The sequence below is a fragment of the Geotrypetes seraphini genome, chromosome 4 (assembly GCF_902459505.1).
Source record: "Geotrypetes seraphini chromosome 4, aGeoSer1.1, whole genome shotgun sequence".
Lineage (NCBI taxonomy): Eukaryota > Metazoa > Chordata > Amphibia > Gymnophiona > Dermophiidae > Geotrypetes > Geotrypetes seraphini.
Window position 1 is genome coordinate 18,959,693 of NC_047087.1, and position 22,764 is coordinate 18,982,456.

At 46.8% G+C, this 22,764-nt stretch overlaps 1 protein-coding gene across 3 annotated transcripts in view; it reads right to left on the reverse strand.

The window, feature by feature from the left end:
• Nucleotides 1–395: 395 nt before the first annotated feature.
• The window catches only part of LOC117360141 (solute carrier family 66 member 2-like), a 77,926-nt gene continuing 55,557 nt past the window's right edge, over nucleotides 396–22,764 (reverse strand). For 2 of the 3 annotated variants that reach the window (XM_033943861.1, XM_033943864.1), the window contains exons 4-7: nucleotides 16,396–16,612; nucleotides 6,225–6,408; nucleotides 1,792–1,840; nucleotides 396–979 (exon numbers count right to left, since the gene is read on the reverse strand). In XM_033943861.1, the coding sequence (XP_033799752.1) occupies nucleotides 6,234–6,408; nucleotides 16,396–16,612 (392 nt within the window). In that variant the 3' untranslated portion in view covers nucleotides 396–979; nucleotides 1,792–1,840; nucleotides 6,225–6,233. Of the gene's footprint in view, nucleotides 980–1,791; nucleotides 1,841–6,198; nucleotides 6,409–16,395; nucleotides 16,613–22,764 lie in introns of all 3 variants that reach the window. The other variant, XM_033943863.1, reaches the window with a different exon arrangement.

The window sequence follows — 22,764 nt, forward strand, 5'->3', positions numbered from 1 at the left end:
TACCAACTACAGTGTGCAGAGAACCGGCTATGGTGTGTAAGGTGCTGGCGAGTTTTATAGCAGAATAGTTAAGTAGAAGCAGTACTTATCCGGCTGAGTTGACTGTATGATACATATGCAATTTTTTTTTTTTTTTTTCCAGCAATACAGCAAAAATTACTTCCCCCGATGAAGGTCAGATGACTGAAACGCTCAATTAAATACGCAGCGTCGGGCATTTCGAATTTTGAAACCAGCGTTGGATTAGCGAATTGTTGCTTAAGCGAAGTGTTGCTGATCGATTGAAAATGATAGTAGTTTCATGGATGGAAGGGTTTTTACTAATGAATTACTAATGGGTTACAAATGAAATTTTCATAATAGTAAGGTCAGTTGAATTAATTTTACACATGAGATATATTTCAATATTTTTATTCAAGAATTTCAAGAACAAGAAAAACAGAAACAATATATAAAGCCACCATAACCCAACCTCCCACCCCTTTTCAAAAAAGAAAAATGTCTCGCTCGCTACAAACAAAAATCTGAAATAATATAATCAACCATTGAACAGTCTGCTGCTTCAAAAGGTATTAGAGTAAGCCAAAAAGGCTCCCATATAAATTGATAGCGCCTCCCCTGAGGGGAATCCATGTCCACAAAATCCCGGCATTCCAAAGCAGCCTGAGCAATCATGAGGGATCTCCAAAGAGAATGAGAAGGGACATCAGCTGTGAGCCATGCAGTTAAAATCGTCTTTAGTCCCAAGAGCCACAAAAGCAGACATTCCCCTGCGCTTAGGAAGAGAGAAATTATAAATACCAAAAAGAGCATGTGGAGTAGGTGTCCAACGACGATTCCAAAACGTTGAAATATTACGTCCCAAAGTCTGCCAGAATATGGATACTCGAGGGAAGTCCAAAATTGATGACCAAGTGAAGCATAAAGTTGATCACACTTTAAACAACAGGAAGATCCCGCAATGGACATACGATAAGCTCTAGGGGGAGATATATGTAAACGAAACAAAAATTTATGTTGGAGCTCCCACAGAGTTTACAGATGAGATATACAGTTAAACCTCAGTTTGCAAGACGAGCAAAACATTCTCGCAAAACTTGTCTCGCAAACCAAGTGTTGACTCAATTTGCGAGCACCCCCCCCCCCCCGATCCACCGATAACCAACATCGCTTCCCCCCCCGCTCGCAAAGCCCCCCCCCCCCGAACAACTTGAACTTACCCACCCCCCCCATCTGGCACCGGTATGCAACCTTCAGGACTTGCCGGTGCTGCTAGAAGATCTTCCTGCCTCTGCCGGGCCTTGAGCATTCTCGGAGAGGGAGAATTAGAAGGCCTTGAGCATGCGCAGATGCATGCTCAAGGCCCGGCAGAGGCAGGAAGATCTAGCGGCACCGGCACGTCCTGTGGGCTGCGTGCCGGTGCCAGACGGGAGGGGGGTAAGTTCAAGTTGTTCGGGCGGGGGGTGCTGGTATGTGCAGGGGGGGGGAGGGGGGCAGCGCCACTGGCCTCGGGGGGGAACGTATCCAATGGGGAAACTTGCTTTGATATATGAGTATTTTGGTTTACGAGCATGCTTCTGGAACAAATTATGCTCGTAAACCAAGGTTCCACTGTATATTATAAATTTTAAATAAGGGATACACACCAATAGTCTCATATAAACATACATAAAAATCTTCATAAGATAAGGGACGGAGGCATTGGTAGAAATGATTATTGTTTGGACTTGCGATAACGTACGTTATGCGAGGTCCTATGCACTGAAAACTTGTCAACAATGTATGATATACCTGTCTCCTATTTGACCACTCGAGGGTTGTCTTGATGGGGTTTGTAATGCTATGGAAAAAAAATAGATGAATCATTTCATTAAATACAGAAAAATTTTGAAGGCTCGTTACGAGCTAAATACATTATACTTAGGGCTCCTTTTATCAAGCCGCGCTGGCGGGGTTAACATGCGCGACATTTCATCACGCGCTAACCCCCTCCCTGGCCTAAAAACTACCGCCTGCTCAAGAGGAGGCTGTAGCGGCTAGCGCGGCCGGTGGTTTAACACGCGGCTTGATAAAAAGAGCCCTTAGTTGAACGGACATTTATATTTCCAATTAACCCTATTTTGCTTGGAATATTATAATTGTGGGTTGGATTTTGTTTAGAAAGATCCGCGCTCTCTATGTTTAATCCCCAATATTCAGCAGCACTAGGGATACCAGTCGTCCAGGAAAACCCGGCCATGTCCTTTTTTTAGAGGACTATCCAAACCTAACAGTTTGGGTTTTGGAAAGCCCCGCAGCACATGAAGGGCCTCTGAGCATGCGCGGATGACGTCACATGCACCCGCATATGCTTGGAAGTCCTCCAGACCCGACAGGAAAGAAGAGACGAGGCTGTGGGGGGGGGGGGGGGGGGCTAGGGGCAGCATTTGAGGAGAACAGGCAGGGCCAGAGGCAGTACAGGTTGGGGCCATGCATCTGGGATTTTACCATTTTAAAAATGGTAACCCTAAGTAGCACTAAAATGAGAAGTGCTGCTGAATATTGCCTCTGACTGCCGCAGAAAAAAGGCAGGTCAGGGATGGTACAAGGGGCAGTGTTAGGAAGGTCCCTGGGATTATGCAGGAACCAGAAATATTTAGTGCTGGCACCTGCATAGCTAAGCGGCCTAATTTAGGCCAGTTCAAAAGCTGTAATCCTCACAAGCTGCCACAAGAGGTCATGGCAGGCATTATTTTCAAGCAAGCCGCAAGGGCTGGAGTGAGTGGCTTCGCTTTTGCCCTCAGTGACTCTCACCAGGATCATCAGGTAGGCTTACGTAGATGGCAGAGGAGCATTCCAGAGGGGGGGGGGGGGAGAGGGGAGGTGGGACCTTGATCACGGCAGTGGGCTTGGGGGTAAGGAAGGAGGGGGGCAGGGAGGAGGTTATGGTCTTTTTTTAACAGAAAAAAAAAAAAAAAGCTAAGCAGGTCTCATCTGATATTCAACAAAAACAAAAGCACAATCAAAGCAAACAAAGAACACTGCAGACAAGGGTACAAGATGCAGGCTGGGTTTATTAAATATATATATTGCGGCTAATGTCACCACTTTTATACAAACCAGGGGACCCAACACGGTCCGTGTTTCGGTTAACACTCCTTCATCAGGGGTCCCTAGTTTGTAAAGGTCTGAAAGCAAACCGCAAGAAAAATAAACATGAGCCTGTAGGACACCAAAGTAAATCGCTGAGAAAGTCTTCGGCGGGCCTCAGCTGAATTTTGACCCAGACGCCAGCATCAGGAAAGTTAGCCTTCGATATTTAATGCCAGTGCCCACACATGGTCCAGCACTGAATATCCAGGGCTAATTAAGCTGAGGACAGTTAGCATAACCCCCTCCCCCCCACCACCACCACACACACACACAGACTGTCACTAGCAGAATATAGGCCAATTAATTTCCTGAAGTTATGACAGAGCCCAGTATAGCTTTTGGGATGTCATCAAGCAGTGTGTGTCGGGGGTGGGGGGAATTAATGAAGATAAGAGACTTCTGTTCCCCTTTCTACCACAGATTTGTAAAAAGAGCCCCTTTGACAGACAAAGAGCAAATAAGTATCCAGGAAGAATTCCTTTCAGTAGCTGTCAGCATTTAATTGGCTCCTGGTTTTCCTCACAGTCAGTAGCATAGAAAAGGGGGGGGGGGGGAGAGCGGTCCGTCCCAGGCACCTGTCCTCCTCACCACCATCTGTTCTTTCCCTGCCCTCCCCCCTCCCCCCCCCACTGCGTGCCAATTCCCTTCCCCGGTATCTCTGTAATGTTACTGGCGCAAGTAGCAACCCTCCAACCTGCTGTCGCGCCAGCGTTGGCTCCTCCTCCGACGTCACCTCCTGGACCCTCGCCTAGGAAGTGAAGTCGGAGGAAGAGCCAATGCTGGTGCGGCAGCAGGTTGGGGGGTCGCTGCTCATGCCAGGAACGTTACAGAGGTACGGGGGAAGGAAGTGGTGCACATGTGGCAGGAGGGAGCAGGGAAGTAGTGTGTGGAGGTGGGGAGTGGGATGGAGAAGAGGGTGGGGAGAGGTGCCTCTCACCCTCGCTACACCGCTGCTCGCAGTGGTGAAGAACTCCAGTTGGGAACTCTACAGAGGCTAAATTTGCATCTGAAATTCACAGAATTGATTTAGATATCAAAGATGCTTCTCTCAACTGATAAAAAAAGCAGAGTTTCATGGTTAGGGGGACAGTTCATTAACACTTGGCAGGCATTGCAACACAGGTCATGTAGGCATAAGGTGGATGAATCAATGATGCATCAGAGGAGAAAAAGGGCTAGATTCACAAACCTGCCCGATCGGGACTGACCCGTTCCCGATCCGGGCAGGTCCGATGGAGTCTTCAACGTTGAATATGCAGATGGGGCGATCGGAGGAATGCCCTCATCTTCCGGCATGGATCGCTAGTGTGCAATCCCGATGCATGCGCAGACCATGTGTAGATGGTCTGCGCATGCGTCTGGACCCATCCGAGCCTTTTTTTTTTTTACTTTTTAGCCCAGCAAGCCTGTGGTTTTAACCCGCTTAAACCCCCGGGTTAAAACCACGGGCATGCAGTGCGGGGAAGGGCAGGAGAGATTCAGGGCGGCAGGTAGGAGAAAACCAGGGAGCAGGGTGGCGATTTGGGGCGAGCAGGCAGGAGACAGATCGGGGCAGAGCTGGCAAGAGAGATCCGGGGAAGAGTATCGGGGTGGCAGGCAGGAGAGATTCGGGGCAGCAGAGAGCAGGACATGCAGAGAGCAGGGCTTCTATGGAGCTGGAGAGTCGGAAAGACACTTTCGACTGGTCCCCAGCAGTCGTTTCTTGGGTTGATCGGCCAGCCCAGTCGGTTTTAAAATTTTGGTTGCTGAATCGCATCCCTGTCCACTTTGCATGCGATTCTCCTCATTTGCATGCATGGATGCGAAGCGGATCGCAGGAGAGGTTAGTGAATAGTGCAGGAGGGAAATCTGGTCGCAAAGGGGTCGCACACCGATCGGATACATGATCAGTTTGCTTTGTGAATCTAGCCCATAGACTTTTGATAACAGAAGAACATTGTTTATTCTTTTGATTAAACTTTCTCACATGCATGGGGCCCCCCAGATACTAAACAAAGAAAAAGAAAAAAAAAGGACCCCCTTCCTCACTCTCCTCAGGATATTGTTTCAGCAATTTTGCACTGTATTAGAGGACATGTGTCACTGTTTTTTGTGGTGTTGCATTGTATGCAGAGTCTGGTTTCTTGGCGGTTCAGTTTAACTTTTGTCTACATATTTCTATTTTTAGTTTGTGATTATTCCATATTGGGCAAGGGTGTATCTGTCTGTGTGTATGAAAGGGACATGGCTTTCTGATAGCATTGACTGTACAGGATCAATTGACTGTGTGGGATCTGGCTTGTTTAGTTTTACAATGTATGTGTTGGTATTCTAGTGCTCACTGCAGCGTTTAAGATGCTGCCTTTTCCTAGGTACACTCTTGTTATGCGATATGTGGATTGTTACTAATAATCATATTTTTCATATAGATGGGGGGGGGGGTTGTCAAAAAATTATGGGCCCCAGATGCCACATACCCTAGGTATGCCACTGCACTGCGGTAAGCTTTTTTTTTTTTTTTTCTGCCGTAAACATTTGCTAGTGCTTAGTGTAGCTTCATAAAAAAGGACCCCCTCCATGATTTGGGGGGATTCCTTTTTCAAGGAAGCGCAGTCAGTGGCTTAGCAAGGGTGAGAGGCGCTTGGGTTGGAGGCATCCTTGCTCCGCCCTTACCTCTACCCCCTGCTCCTTCCCCGAACCTCCCTACCGCCCACCCTTCCCTTCCCCCGCACTTCCAGTTGTTCACCGCCGCGAGTAACGACTTCAACATGCTCCTCGTGGACCCGTTGGCTCTCCCTCTGACATCACTTCCTGTGAGCGGCACCCGGGATGTCAGCGGGAGAGCTGATGCAGTCGCAAGAATACGTTGAAGTGGTTTCTCGCGGCATGGTGAGGGGAGGAGCGGGAAGAGGCAGGAGGGGGGCAGAGAGGAGGAGGTTTACCGGCGCCCCCACCAACATGGCGCCTGGGGTGGACCGCTCCTCATCCCTCCCCCTTTACTAAGCCACTGAGGGCTGTATAGCAAATTTTAAATAAATGCAACATGTCATGATTCCCTGAAGAGCCCATGATGTCTTCTGAGCATACCAGAAACACAATAAAGTCCTTCCTACTTTGTCTCATTAGCCGGGTTTGGAATGTGGCCACTGTTCATAGAAGTAGACCTGAAGAAGTATGGTCGCATCAATAACTATTTGTAATAGACCACAGAGCCAGAACTGAGCTGGAGTTTGGTTAATAAGGAAATAGCCCGTCTTAAAACAGTCGCCTGCCGTCCACAGCAGCACCATCTTCACACTGAAAAAAGAGAGAAAGCGTGGTTACTATCTCAAATAACAACCTTTCGAAAAATGTTTTTAAAAAACCACATATTTATTTCAAAAATCTCTAGTTGATTCTTCCGCTTTAAGACGTGTAGGATCGAAATAATCTTATATTTAGTTGTACTTTAAAAAATTTGTTAACCGAGTCAATCAGTATATAAAGTCAAAGATTGGATTGGATTGGATGATAGTGACACAAGTGCACCAAAATGCTCAGGTTTAGGACCTGTACCATAGATTCAAACATTCTCCGAGCTAGTTGGAGACCTTTTTTTTTTTTTTTCCCCCGAACTTATGGGAAATCCATGCTATGTCTGTCAAAGCTACATTTAAATATCATCTCTTTTGAAGGCCCAGACAATGTGGTTGACCAGTTAAGGGCTTGCTCTCAAAATATGTATGTTGCGTGCCAGAGCTCTCTCACTTTGCGGTCCTTTTGCTAAGCTGTGCTAAAAAAAAATGGCTGTCATGCACTCTTATGTGAATTCATGTACATAAGAACATTCTCACGGTGGCCAATCCAGGTTACTTGTACCTGGTCAAAGAGTAGCAACATTCCAGCATCTCAAAGAATAGCAAGATTCTGGAACCCCAATGAGAGCAACATTCCGGAGCTGAGATTGTGATGTCATAATGCCTCAGAGCCAACCTCATCAGTGATGTTACAATGGCTTGATTGTCCTATACTTGGCACACATGAGAGCATAAGAACAGCCATACTGGGTCAGACCAATGGTCCATCAAGCCCAGTAGCCTGGCCTCACGGTGGCAAATCCACTGACATGTTTCGCATAGCGTGCTTTTTCAAGGGTCCCCCATGGCTGATAGCGTCATCCGACTTACAGCCACTTAGCAACAAATCGGATGACGCTATTGGCCATGGGGGACCCTTGAAAAGCATGCTGTGAGAAACATGTCAGTGGCTGAAGATAAGTTTTAAAGTTTATTACAATCTTGAATGTGTTTGATTTAACTTATGAAACTTATGAAAAGGTATTAAATTAACTAATTGAAAAAATGAAAAATAAAATTTGCCCATGGCCAATGATGAAGGTCCACATAATTCTTCATGCTATAAATATATGTTAGCGGTGGAGTGGTGGGGCTGAAGCCTAAGGATATATATGAAATAACTAAATCTGGATTATTACAAGAAAGTGTGATAGTTTATCAGATTAGAGAATGACAAAGGAACAAATTTTTCCCCGTCCCAGTGGGAACTCATTTTTCCGTCCCATCCCCGCAAGTTCTTTTCCTGTCCCAGCCCCATTCCTGCAAGCTCTGTCTTCATCTGAACAAACCTCAAACACTTTAAAATCATATGTAGCAACATTTTAGAGTTCAGATTGTGATGTCATAATGCCTCATTCCACCAATGCCTAAGCTCTGTCCTCACCTGCACAAGCCTCAAACACTTTAAATCATACGTAGCAACATTCTAGAGCTCAGATTGTGATGTCATAATGCCTCATTCCACCAATGCCTAAGCTTCGTCCTCATCTGCACAAGCCTCAAACACTTTAAATCATACGTAGCAACATTCTAGAGCTCAGATTGTGATGTCATAATGCCTCATTCCACCAACGGCTAAGCTCCGTCCTCATCTGCACAAGCCTCACTTTAAAATCATAAGTGTTCGAGGCTTGTGTGGTTAAGGTAGAGCTTACAGGAATGGGGCAGAGATGGCGACTGTGACAAAACTCACGGGAACAGTACGGGGAATGAGTTTCTGCGGGGACGGGGAAAAATTTGTCCCCGTGCCATTCTCTATTTCAGATCAGGTGAAGTGTATGCAGAGATCAGAAATACTGGTATGGCTGAAACCAGAATGCTGGTGGGGTTCTCCTCCAGATGCTATACTGGAAGCAAAGGTCAGAAAACAGCTGGGCTATGGCCTGGCCATCATAAACACAACAGAAAACATAAGGCAGGTTTACAGCAAAATCTTTCCCTCTGAATAATTTATCAATGAATATTGGATGTTGTCGAATCTCTCCTGATTCAGCCTGAGTTTTTCAATTTTTGGTTTTCTAGCTGCCCGGGAGTCTGACTGCAGAATGCACAGAGGTACAGCCGGGTCTGGAAGTGGAAAGAAAGCTAATTAACTTCCCACCTTTCTGATGCCTGACAATGAAATGTCGGCTGCATTTCATCTGGAAATGAATCAGAGCTGCTGAGAGGGCCCCTGATAAGGGCTTCGGGATTATCTTCTCCTCCTTTGGCTCTAAAGAAAACCTTAGTGATTTCCAGCAGATCTGGCGAAAAATGCTAATTGGCATTGGCTCTGTGTATCACCCAAATGAAATCTGACATAAGGTTTCCACCCATGAGGCCTCGTCCTGAGAAGGAACTAGGTCCAATGCTTCCTAACTTGTTTCTTTCCCTGGTTTAAAATTTCTCTCTAGTGCTTCCTTTCAAAGATAATTGAGGAGTTGCAGGCTTTTGAAATGGCAGTGGTTGAGATGGTGGATTGCCTGGTCCTTGCTGAAACATGTTGCACCTAGTACTGTCCCTTTATTCCTGGGTGGAATCGCGATGCCCATGGAAAATATCTATTCTCCTAGGACAAGCAGGATAGTCAGCCACATATGGGTGTTGTCCCAACAGCTCCCAATTTACGGATAAGCTCTCCAATAGCTCAGAGAGATTTTTTTTTTTTTTTCTCTGAGCACGTGCAGTGCCCGGGCACCACTGGGCATGCCCAAGCCCTACCCATTTCCCCCCTGCTTCCCCCTAATCCCCAGTCTTTAGTTTCCGCCCGTTCCCATCGGTCGGATTTTTCCACAGCTCTCCATTTTTCTACAATCAAAACTTGTTCTACTTACCATCTTGAAGATGCCAGAAACATCAAAGAAATGTCCGGGCTGCAGGAAAAGGATGAGCACACTGGACCCTCACGACCTGTGCGTTCGCTGCTTGGGCACAGCACACGAGGAACAGTGTTGCATGCACTGCGGCCGTCTGTCTCCACGGGCACGCAAGCTAAGGAAGAGGGCACTGAGAGATTTCTTGAAGAGAAGTGAGGCCCGAGAATCTTCCTCCAGCAGCCATCCTCATCGGAGTGTAGCAGCGGGGGATCCACAGAGGAATCCGGTGAGGAGCCTCCAGGACGTCCTGGCTCAGTCAACCCCCCCCCCCCCCCCCGACTGCAACTTGCCCGGTCGAGAAATCTCTCCCGGAGGTCCTGCATGCTGTCGCTAGCCGTCGGCCCCTGCAGGAAGCCGATCGGGGTTCGCCCTCCGGCCCCCCCCTCCCGAAGTCATCGGGAACACCATCGGCCTCTGCCCGAACGGGCACATCGCTGGGGGCGCCTCCCGGTCTCGCACTTACCCCCACGTGTGGACCGGAAGAGAAGCCATCTCCCTGCTCCTCCACAGCCCGATCCAGCGTGAAGCCACACCCCCCAGCAGGCAGACTGCCCCCCCAAAGCAAAAGCAGAATCTTTGACTACCCCCCGAACCAGCAGGGGCCAGTGGGGGGCAGGATCAGATTGTTTGTGAGTGCCTGGTCCAGAATCACCACCGACCAGTGGGTCCTCAACATCATCAAACGGGGATACCGCATACGGTTCGACTCACGTCCTCCAGAAAAACCACTGCAGCGGGCGGGGCACCCAACTTCAGACGAGCCTGTTCTCCTGCGACTAGCAGAGGACCTGCTTCGGGCAGATGCAATAGAGGCGGTGCCACCAGAGGAGATCAACATGGGGTTTTACTCCAGGTATTTTCTCGTGCCAAAGAAGGACAAGGGCAAACGCCCAATCCTGGACCTCCGTCATCTCAACAAGTGCATACACAAAGAACGCTTCCGGATGCACTCCCTGGGCACAGTCCTGCCCCTGATACAGCCCAACGACTGGCTAGCCTCGCTGGACCTACTGGACGCCTACACTCATGTGACTATCCATCCAGCTCACAGGAAGTATCTTCGCTTCAAGATCAAAGAGAGACACTTCCAGTACAAAGCCCTACCCTTTGGACTCTCGACAGCCCCAAGAGTGTTCACAAAGTGCATGGCCGTGGCAGCGGCACATCTTCGCCTGCAGGGAATATGCGTCCTTCCCTATCTCGACGACTGGCTGATAGTGGCCCGCTCACCAGGGGAGGTCCATGCAGCCCTGACAACCACCATAACCCTCCTCCAAGAACTGGGGTTCCTCATCAACTACAAAAAATCCCACCTGATACCCACCCAGAGGATATCATTCATCGGGGCAGTCATCGATACCACACAGACCAAGGCCTTTCTACCGGCCGGCCGGATCGACACCTTGACATCCCTGGCCCAGTGCATCTCTGCCAGCAGCTCATCATCAGCACGCTCCTTTCTGCGTCTCCTGGGCCACATGGCGGCCGCAGTTTTTGTTGTCCAACACACCAAACTACACATGAGACCCCTGCAATGGCACCTCAGACGTCACTGGAATCAGCATACCCAACCACTGACCACAAAGATTCCCATTCGCCGACCCATACACAAGACGCTGCAATGGTGGATGTCCCGAGAAAATTTAGCGAAGGGGAAACCATTCAGACCACCACCCCACCAGCTGGTGGTCACCACGGATGCCTCCAAACATGGATGGGGGGCACACCTTCTCCATCTTCGCACAGGAGACACATGGTCTGCCCAGGTGTCCTCACTCCATATCAACCTACTGGAGCTCAGGGCCATAGGGAATGCCCTCGAAACCTTCAATCAATGGGTGACAGGCAGGACAGTCCTCATCCAAACAGACAACCAGGTGGCCATGTACTACATCAACAAGCAGGGGGGCACAGGGTCAGCCTCGCTCTGCAAGGAAACCTGCCGCATTTGGGAGTTCGCCATCGCCATTCAGTGCCCCATCCAGGCAACCTACCTCCCAGGAGAGCAGAACGACCTGGCCGACAGTCTCAGCCGCCAGCTGGACCCCTACGAGTGGTCTCTCAACCCAGCGGTGACGAAGAAGATCTTCAGCACCTGGGGCACACCGAGCATCGACCTGTTTGCGACAGAACTGAACACAAAATGCACGATCTTTTGCTCAAAGAGACCGACCCAGCGCCGTCTCAGTCCCGACGGCCTGTCCCTGAATTGGAACCACGGACTCTTATACGCCTATCCACCAACACCTCTCATACCCAAAGTCCTGCAGAAGATCCTCCAGGACAGAGCAACGGTGATCATGATTGCCCCGTTCTGGCCATATGTGGCTGACTATCCTGCTGTCCACGGAGAACCTACGTTACAGGTAAGTAACTACACTTTCCAGGGAACAGCCTAGTCATGTAACAACAGAGCACCGAGTCATGTCCCAGGTCAGCACACTTGCACTGTTGCTGAGGGAGTCTGAAGAACAGCCACGCGCAACTCCTAGAAGTAAGGTTTGCCTCTTAAGTCAACAGATTAGCTTGCCAGTAAAAAGTCAGGTGATAGTTAAGGTGCTGAGGTGGAAGGGAGACAGAACGGAAGGAAAAAAAGCATGGGATAAACAGAGGATCTCCAGTTAGAAAATGAAGGACAAACCAGATCTGGGTGACCAGAGAATTGGATAGAGGATGTGCGCTAGAAGTGGTGTATTTAGATTTTAGCAAAGCCTTTGACAGTGTTCCACACATATATCTAATAAATAAACTGAGTGCCCTCGAGATGGGTCCCAAAGTTGACGGGCTGGGTCAGGAACTGGTTGAGTGGAAGGTGACAGAGGGTCGTGATCAATGGAGATCACTCCGAGGAAAGGGATGTTACCAGTGGTGTGCCTCAAGGTTCTGGTCTTGGGCCTGTTCTTTTTAACATTTTTATAAACGATATTGCTGAAGGGTTGTCGGGTAAGATTTGCCTCTTTGAGGATGATACGAAAATCTGCAATAAAGTAGGACACCCAGGATGGTGTGAATAACATGAAGAAAGATCTGCGAAGCTTGAAGAATGGTCTAAAATCGGCAGCTAAAATTTAATGCTACGAAATGCAAAGGTCATGCAAAAACCCGAGGGAATGGTACAGATTAGGGAGTGAAGAGCTTATGTGTGCGACAGACGTGGTTCTGAGCTCGGGAAAGAAGAAATGAGGTTAGTGTGGGGGTGGGGCTGAGGCGGAAGAGGCGTGACTGGGGGCAGAATGGGGCGGGGCCACGTGGTCTTTTTTTTTTAATGAAGAAATCTGGTAACTCTAAGCTAAAGGTAAGATTCTTTGAAGTACAGTAGAAAATTTCATGTCCCTGGAGGGATTACAGTCAGAGACCTTTTTACCAAACAGTGGTATAACGTGACATAAGTGCATCTGGTTATTCCTACATTCTAAGGCTATTTTTCCTGCATGGGTAAAATGGCTGATTTTTCTATTTTCTGTATTAATGACCACACACTAATTTCCCCATTAGCGCTCACCGATTAGCACAGAAGACGCCCATTCTTCGCCCCAGGTCTAAAAACTAGATGATAAAAATATGCGTGCTTACCACAACTAAAAATGCCTTGCTGCGGGGTGCGCTCAGGCATCCCACAGTAATTTAGGGGATTGGCCAGAACTACCTATGTGCTACATCTGTTTTTTAGCACTTAGGTAGTTCTTGCCAATCCCCCAAATTACTGTGGGATGCCTGAGCGCACCCCACAGTAAGTTTCAAGTTTATTAGGTATTTATATACCGCCTATCAAGGTTTTATCTAAGCGGTTTTTACAATCAGGTACTCAAGCATTTTCACCTGTCTGTCCCGGTGGGCTCACAATCTATCTAACGTACCTGGGGCTACGGAGGACTGAGTGACTTGCCCAGGGTCACAAGGAGCAGCGTGCGGTTTGAACCCACAACCCCAGAGTGTTGAGGCTGTAGATCCAACCAATGCGCATTTTTAGTTGTGGTAAGCATGCGTATTTTTTTTAATCATTCCTTCTGTGGTCCTCTGCCCTCTCCACCCCTTTCTATTACCCCACATGAGCATCTTATATGGAGTCACCATTTTGCCCATTTTGTCTGTCATAATTTCCAAGTTTCTTTAAGTTTTGATATACTGGTCATTATAGAACTGAGTGGTGTACAATTAAAAAGTGGGGTAAAAGAGAATTATATACGGCATATACTCGAATATAAATCGATCCAAATAAGCGCCGAGACCCCCATTTTTCCCCCTAAAAAGGAGGAAAAATGGTTGACTCAAATATAAGATGTGGGCTTAATATTCAAGTGTCCTGCCAGGATCTGCACCCAATGCCCCCTCCCCTGCCAGGCTTTGCAACCAGCCCCCCTCACTACTTGCCAGGCTCTACACCCATCTTTCCTCACTCCCTGCCAGGCTCTGCACCCTGTTACCCCCTCCCTCGTACCATCTCCCTCCCTCTTGATGCCTTGCAGGCCTCCACAGGGCCTGCTGCGGGACCCGGTGGTCCAGGATATGAGGGATCCTCCCTCTTTTGTCCCAGCCAAATAAAAAAAAATGTCATGCACCCCCCAGTCTCCCCTGCACACTCTACGTTGGCCTCGTGCTGGGTGGGACAGGAGGAATCCATTCTGCCTCCTGTGCCTGCCGAATTAGGATCTAATCATGCTTTAAGTATAAATTGTGCTAAAACACAGCCAGACCATCCTAGGAGAGTTCAAAGTTTTTCTCAGCACTATACTATGTTCCCTATATCCTATACATTAAACCAGACTGCAAAACTGCTCATGAGATAAGAGACTTCTGCTGATGACTTTATAATAAAGTAATAGAGTTTCCTACTGGCTGCCTGTGAATTGCTCAAAGAAATCTTCAGATCTTCAATATATAAGCATGTACTGTATAGTTATTTAATTTTCTATACGGTTCTTGCAGGGGAGCTCAGAATGATTTACATGAATTTATTAAGGTACTCAAGCATTTTTCCCTGTCCTGGTGAGCTCACTCTCACCTGGGCCAATGGGGGGATTAAGTGACTTACCCAGGGTCACAAGGGGCAGTGTGGGTTTAAACCCACAACCTCAGGGTGTTGAGGCTATTGCTTTATCCATTGCACCACACTCTCCCCATTCTCTTGGCTGGGTGAGAACTTTCAAGTGGTCCCTTGTATTGTGATGTCATAATGCCTCATTCCACCAATGCCTAAGAGCCAGACTCATCAGTGATGTCACAGTGGCTTGGTTTCCCTATACTTGTGCCCATTTACTAGATGCATTTGCCTCACTAAAATGAAAAGTGTCAAGAAAAGTGTGGAATAACTTGCAAGTTTCAGGGCTCCACATCATTCTCTTCTTGGTTGGCCTGAGAACTTTATAGCAGTTCCTTATATTGTGATGTCATAATGCCTCATTCCACCAATGCCTAAGAGCCAACCTCATCGGTGATGTCACAATGGCTTGATTGTCCTATATTTGTGCCCATTTACTAGATGCATTTGCCTCATTGAAAGATCATATTTATTTATTCAATTTTCTATACTGTTCTCCCAGGGATGGTCAGAATGGTTTATATGAATTTATTCAGGTACTCAAGCATTTTTCCATGTCTGTCCCAGTGGGTTCACAATTTATCTAATATACTTGGGGCAATGGGGACCAAGTGACCTGGCCAGGATCACAAGGAGCAGCGTGGCGACGCCATTCAGCTTATGCGATAGCTCGACAGCATTTTCAGATTGGAGTTGCAGGCTTTTGATCACATATTGAGCGCATTCCATTTCGGTATTTTAACAAGTACTTTGGCGCCATCTACTGGGCTTCTTTCATACACCGCTGAGGAAGGCTTTCTAAGCCGAAACACGGACCGTGTTGGGTTCCAGTACTAAAAGGATTAAAAGACTCTCTGTTAAGCTTGCCTCATCTTTTGTATATGTTATCAATAAATTGATTGTCCTTCACGTTAGGTTACTATGTCCCTTCCCCACTCCTTTTATGCTTTGTATAGTATAATAGGACAAAAATGGCGAACAGTATGACAGAAGGTGGAAGAGCATTGTATGAGAAAACATGGCATGGTCAGAGATAGGATGCATAAACATACACATTGGATTCAGCTCCGCCAGATTAATACTCCTAACCTTTGAATTAATGCATATTCATTCAGCTCTAAAATGACGCTGCCTATCTATAATCAAGACCTGGCCCCATAACAGCAGTTAATGTCATCAGCCATCTATATTTACTGCAATAAATGGAATATTTCAATGGATTTCTAATGAATTCCATTATTAGAGTGTAAAAAGCAAGGACCCGAAAATGCTCTCACAGATCTTATTATAACTTGATTTATAAAGGCCGCAACGTGTGCTCTCTTGGCATGCACAGCAGATCCTATAAGTGAAAACACAGCAATGCTGTCCATATTTCTTCCTACTACCTAACTCATGTGAATCAAAGCAGCCTTCATCTGTTGACATTCACCTGGGACTTGCATGTGAGCAATAAACCCTTAGCATACTAATCCTGCATTCTGCTTATCCATTATTTGTTCTAGCAACATCTGGTTCAACTATCCTCATCATATATAAAACATTGCACACTCCTCTATTGAAGTGGAATACACCGTCTTCTCCATATTCTAGGGTTCGGCACTCGCGACTGATTATTCACTGTTTTTATCCCCCTTCCAGACCTCTCCACAACTTTTCTTTTTAAAGCCTCCACAACTTACTTAGGGCCGACTCTGGACCCAACCCCGCCTCATTTCTGTCTCCCAGACCTCTCCACAACTAACTATTTTAAATCTTGGTGGTCTAGCGATGAAGCAGGGCAGGAACGATCTTCTTGGGGCTTTCTAAAACCCAGACAAACTGCCAGGTTTTGGAGAGTCCGTCTGGGCTCTGGACAGTCCTTTAAAAAGAGGACACATCCGGGTTTTTCCGGACATCTGATCACCTTACCCAGGCACCACCACTCCTTGCTATGTCACTCTGTTTACATACTGCAAAATAATTGATCTGGGAAATAGAAAATACTCAGGAAAAAGTATGTTTTGGAAATAGTGCGCTCTGATAATTTTGTCTAATGTAATAATGAAATTCTTACCTCATGCCCTGTGTAGAACTGTTCTGAAAATTCTTCAGTAGCTGAGGTATTCCTAACAAGGCCTCAGTTAGAAGTGCCAGGAAACCAATCCCTTCCACAAAGATATAAAAATCCATGAACACATAGGTGACAAAACTGCACAGAACAGTGAAGAAGAGGCAAAACTGAAGATAGTCTTCAAATCGACTCCATTTCCAAAAATACTGCAGGTCAAAATCTGTCGAACAAAAAGAAATGAGAAAATACCCGCTGTATAAAATCCATTGATATGTTCACTGTTAGGCAGGATTTAGTGGATCCGACTCGAGAACACAGATAACAACCTGGGCAAAACCCCGTCAAATTACTGTCGAGTAGGGCGACCAGATTTTGCATCTGAAACGAGAGGATGTGTGGCCCCGCCCTTTTCCACCCCCGGCCTACCCCATTCCGCGCCCAACCCCAGCCCAGGCAAACCTCACCTCTTTGGGCCAAATCTGAAGTGCATCTGTGCATGCGTGGTTGCAACCTGGTGATGTCACACCCGTGCATGTGATGTCACCACGTCCCAGCCAGGTTTTGAAAAGCCGGCCAGATCCCTGGACATGTCCTCAAAAGGAGACCATGTCCGGGGAAATCCGGACGTCTGGTAACCCTACTGTTGAGATATACAATAGCCTGCAAAATATTATACGGTCACTGAAAGCCGGATGGTGCCGTTACCAGCAGCTGCCTTCATAAGCGGCACCAATTGTGTCTCAATTATGCAACACCACCATTTTGAGAATTGTGACTATGTGAAAAGTAGGCACCAAAAATGTAGGCCTTTCACATGAATCGCATCTAAGGATGGCCTGAAGCAACGCAAGGCGCCTCCTTAGACGGGATAATGGCGCCTTCGTTTTTTTAACAGTTTTTCATTGGTTTTTAATCAGCACAGTCAAATACTGCGCCAATTAAACCAATTAATTTAGGCAGCAGTAGGGCGCCTACCACTGCCTAACTAACGGCACCATTTTGAGAATCCGGGCCTGAGCAACCACACAATAGCCTGCAATGTTTTGTATGGCCACTAGGTGACACTGTTTTAAGAGTGCAAGTAAGAATAGAAAAATGGTTGCTCTCTGTTCAGTTAATGTCCTCATTAATATTTCACACAAGAGGTAATCATTTCCTGTCTCGAACTTAGATCATTTTTAAGCTGTATATCCAATTTTAAATAAACTTGGAGTTCAATGCGATTTCCAAATTAGTAACAGGCTGGCCATCTCAAGGAATTACAATTCTTACATTAAAATCAAAACATAAAAAACATAGTAGATCTACTCATTTCTTAGCATGAAAGAGAAAGGGATATATACACAGACAAATACATTTTCAAACTTTTCCAAAATCATCTGCTAGGGTGATTGAGATATCTTGCAAACACATAGGCCTTCAGGCCTTTACACAAAGCTGTCATAAGAGGGGATGGTTCATTATTGGTAGGTAATTCTCTCTAAGTGCCAATTTAGGGCCAGTTAGCTAATTATGTTAAGTGCATAACTAACGTGACCATAATTTTTTCCTCAAAACGGGACATCTATTCATTGTCAGTCCTGCCTCCAATCCCACCCTGGCCTTGCCCCCAATCCCGCTCCCAATTTCTTCCATTCACTTTTCATGTACAGATATATTAGTGAAAGGAGGAAGATAAAAAATGGAATTGCTAGGCTAAAAGATGCTGGGAACAAATATGTGGAGAGTGATGAGGAGAAAGCAAATGTTCACAGAAGAAAATCCTGGAGAAGGACCGAGATTGTCTGGCAAAGTTACACGAGAAAATGGAGTAGATTCTGCGCCGTTCACGGAGGAGGGTGTTTATGAGCAACTTGAAAAATTGAAGGTGGACAAAGCGATGGGGCCAGACGGGATCCATCCCAGGATACTAAGGGAGCTCAGAGAGGTTCTGGCGAGTCCTATTAAAGATTTGTTCAACAAATCTCTGGAAATGGGAGTGATTCCTGGGGATTGGAGGAGAGCGGATGTGGTCCGTATTCATAAAAGTGGTCACAGGGATGAAGCAGGAAACTACAGGAAATAATGGAAGTGTTGCTGAAAGAAAGGATAGTGTACTTCCTTGAATCTAATGGGTTACAGGATCCGAGGCAACATGGCTTTACAAAAGGTAAATCGTGCCAAACGAACCTGATTGAATTTTTTGATTGGGTGACCAGAGAGCTGGATCGAGGACATATGCTAGATGTAATTTACTTGGATTTCAGCAAAGCCTTTGATACAGTTCCTCATAGGAGGCTGTTGAACAAACTTGAAGGGCTGAAGTTAGGACCCAAAGTGGTGAACTGGGTCAGAAACTGGCTGTCGGACAGACGCCAGAGGGTGGTGGTTAATGGAAGTCGCTCGAAGGAAGGAAAGGTGACTAGTGGAGTCCCTCAGGGTTCGGTGCTGGGTCCAATCCTGTTCAATATGTATGTGAGTGACATTGCTGAAGGGTTAGAAGGAAAAGTGTGCCTTTTTGCAGATGATACCAAGATTTGTAACAGAGTAGACACCAAAGAGGGAGTGGAAAATATGAAAAAGGATCTGCAAAAGTTAGAGGAATGGTCTAATGCCTGGCAACTAAAATTCAATGCAAAGAAATGCAGAGTAATGCATTTGGGGATTAATAATAGGAAGGAACCGTATATGCTGGGAGGAGAGAAGCTGATATGCACGGACGGGGAGAGGGACCTTGGGGTGATAGTATCCGAAGATCTAAAGGCGAAAAAACAGTGTGACAAGGCAGTGGCTGCTGCCAGAAGGATGCTGGGCTGTATAAAGAGAGGTGTAGTCAGTAGAAGGAAGAAGGTGTTGATGCCCCTGTACAGGTCATTGGTGAGGCCCCACTTGGAGTATTGTGTTCAGTTTTGGAGACCGTATCTGGCAAAAGACGTAAGAAGACTTGAGGCGGTCCAGAAGAGGGTGACAAAAATGATAGGAGGCTTGCGTCAGAAGACGTATGAGGAGAGACTGGAAGCCCTGAATAGGTATATCCTAGAGGAAAGGAGAGACAGGGGAGATATGATTCAGACGTTCAAATACTTGAAGGGTATTAACGTAGAACAAAATCTTTTCCAGAGAAAGGAAAATGGTAAAACCAGAGGACATAATTTGAGGTTGAGGGGTGGTAGATTCAGGGGCAATGTTAGGAAATTCTACTTTACGGAGAGGGTAGTGGATGCCTGGAATGCGCTCCCGAGAGAGGTGGTGGAGAGTAAAACTGTGACTGAGTTCAAAGAAGCGTGGGATGAACACAGAGGATCTAGAATCAGAAAATAATATTAAATATTGAACTAGGCCAGTTACTGGGCAGACTTGAACGGTATGTGTCTGTGTATGGCCGTTTGGTGGAGGATGGGCAGGGGAGGGCTTCAATGGTTGGGAGGGTGTAGATGGGCTGGAGTAAGTCTTAACAGAGATTTTGACAGTTGGAACCCAAGCACAGTACCGGGTAAAGCTTTGGATTCTTGCCCAGAAATAGCTAAGAAGAAAAATTTTAAAAAATGAAATAAAATAAATTTTTTTTAAAAATTGAATCAGGTTGGGCAGACTGGATGGACCATTCGGGTCTTTATCTGCCGTCATCTACTATGTTACTATCTCATTAATTCATAATGGTAACCATAAATTTTTAAAAAACTACAAAGCACACTATACGCAGAGAAAATGTTAATTTATCATTTATATTTTTTTTGGGGGGGAGGTTCAAAGATGTCAAGGCAGATGACTTTAAAATATGCAATGTCACCTCAGTAACTATAGAAAAATAGACAAATACTGCAAATATAGAGCAAAATAGACAACAAATATAAATTCTCAAAACCGACACATTTTGATCACTAAATTGAAAATAAAATCATTTTTCCTACCTTTGCTGTCTGGTGATTTCATGAGTCTCTGGTTGCGTTTCCTTCTGTCTGTGTATCCTTTAATTTCTTTCTTTCTGCACTCAGGCCCAACAATTGTCCCTTTCTATTCCCTCCCTCCTTCCTTCCTATGTCCTTAGTGCCCCCAGTGCCTCCTTCCCGTGTCCTTAGTGCCCCTTCCCATGTCCTTAGTGCCCCCAGTGCCTCCTTCCTATGTCCTTAGTGTCCCATCCTATGTCCTTAGTGCCCTCAGTGCCTCCTTCCTATGTCCTTAGTGCCCCTTCCTATATCCTTAGTGCCTCCAGTGCCTCCTTCCCATGTCCTTAGTGTCCCTTCCTATGTCCTTAGTGCCCCCAGTGCCTCCTTCCTATGTCCTTAGTGTTCCATCCTATGTCCATAGTGCCCTCAGTGCCTCCTTCCTATGTCCTTAGTGCCTCCAGTGCCTCCTTCCCATGTCCTTATTGCCCCTTCCTATGTCCTTAGTTCTCCCAGTGCCTCCTTCCCATGTCCACTGATGCCTAACCTCTGCACATCCGAAAGCGGGTTCACTGAGTTCGGGCACATCATCATCACCTCGCCATTCCAACCGAAGTGGACTACAGATGCTGTACAGTGAAGTGCAGATGCTGATGAAAAGTTCTGGCTACACCACCTGTTAATTCCCAGCAGCGACCGTCGCTGTTGGGCCAGAACTTTTCATCAGCATCTGTACTTTTTCACACACATATACCCTATTTTTGCTGCTGAGAAGTTTTCACTAAAGCGCGACCCGCAAGCACGAGCCACTTACTCATCCTTCTAGCAACAAGAACAGCCGCGGGGCGAGCAGGAACTCTAGAGGTCACGCGGCTGAGGCTATATTCCATTCAGAAGCCATGCTTTAGCCGGGGGACCGTCAATTCTAGAGGGGAATGGCCAGTTTGGAGCAACGCGCACTCCACTTCGGTAGCCGTAGTTTCGACGCTCACCATTTCCACCACTAGATTCGTGGAGAAACTACAAGCCCCGGGATGCCCGAGAGAGAGGATGGTTAGTGGCAATGCCTGAATTGAAAGAGGGATTACTGCCCAGCCCAGTTCATTCCTTTCCTCTACAATTTTGTGTTAGAATGGGGGATTAGAGTTAATTATAATTAAGCGAACATGGACTGGTTTCATACTGGTATGTACACGTGCAGACACGCCCTAGCTTGGCTTCCTCCTACCAGTGCCTTCCCTGCCCCTACTTGCACGTCAGGAAGAAGGCTTCTGGACGCAAGAAGCAGTGGCTGCGGCGGACCGGGATTTGATCGGCACTGTAGGGAGGGAAGGAGGGCGGCAGGCTTTAGCGCGGCAGGGAGGGAGGGAGGGTCTGTTGTCCCCACACATAGCTTTGGGACGCTGTTCCTGAAAATGGACATTTCGGCGTCCCGAAGTGGTGGGTCGGGACAACGGGACGGTCGGTCCCATAACGGGACGTATGGTCACCTTATGCATAACTGACCCTAGTGTATAACTGGGCATTTGTGTGGCCAACTTTAGGCACCATTTAGAGAATCTGCGGCAATTATGCTTCAAAGTTTACACAATACAAACACATACATGTGGGAGTGGCAGCCTTTAGTGGCAATTATACATATATGTTAGGCACCATTCAATAAAACTGATGTCCTAGTCACATGGTGTATTAGAGCAAATGTACTGAACCTGTGGGTGGAACATAGGTGTGTCATGGGCATTCTACCTAGCAACACTTGGACCCTATAGAATGGTATCAGATGAACATATTACAAGACACACCAACTCATACCTGCCATTGACCTGGTGTAAGTTGTCACATCTATGTTTCAGTGTGCCAAAGTCTTTCCATACTGAGACAGACTGAAGGTCCATCAAGCACGGTATTCTGTTTCCAACCGTGGCCAACCCAGGTCCCAAGTACCTGGCAGAAACCCAAAGAGTAGAAACATTCTAGAGCTGAGATTGTGATGTCATAATGCCTCATTCCACCAATGCCTAAGAGCCAAACTCATCAGTGATGTCACAATTGCTTGATTGTCCTATACTTGATTCACCTAAGAACATAAGAATTGCCATACTTGGACAGATTGAAGGTGGGGGGGGGGGGGCTGTGTTGCCGATCGATGCTGGAGGGGCCCATCGCCGTTTGGAAAAAACAATGTTGATGTCCTCCTTCATTGGGCCCCCCCTGACCATTTCGGGCCCTAGGCACGTGCCTACTTGGCCTATTGGTTAATCCTGCCCTGGCCAGGATGACTCAGGCATGGCAAGATATAAGGCTCAGCCCCCCCCAACCACCCCCAACATACACATTTTGGCCTCCAAAAACACAAAGAATAGAGCCTAGGTTCTCAAAACTGTCCTGAGGGACCCCCCAGCCAGTTGGGTTTTTAGGATATCCCTAATGAATATTGCTTGGAATCCCAATCAATACTACTAACGGATGTATTCAAATACAAATCTTCCCCTAATTTTTGTTTAACCGC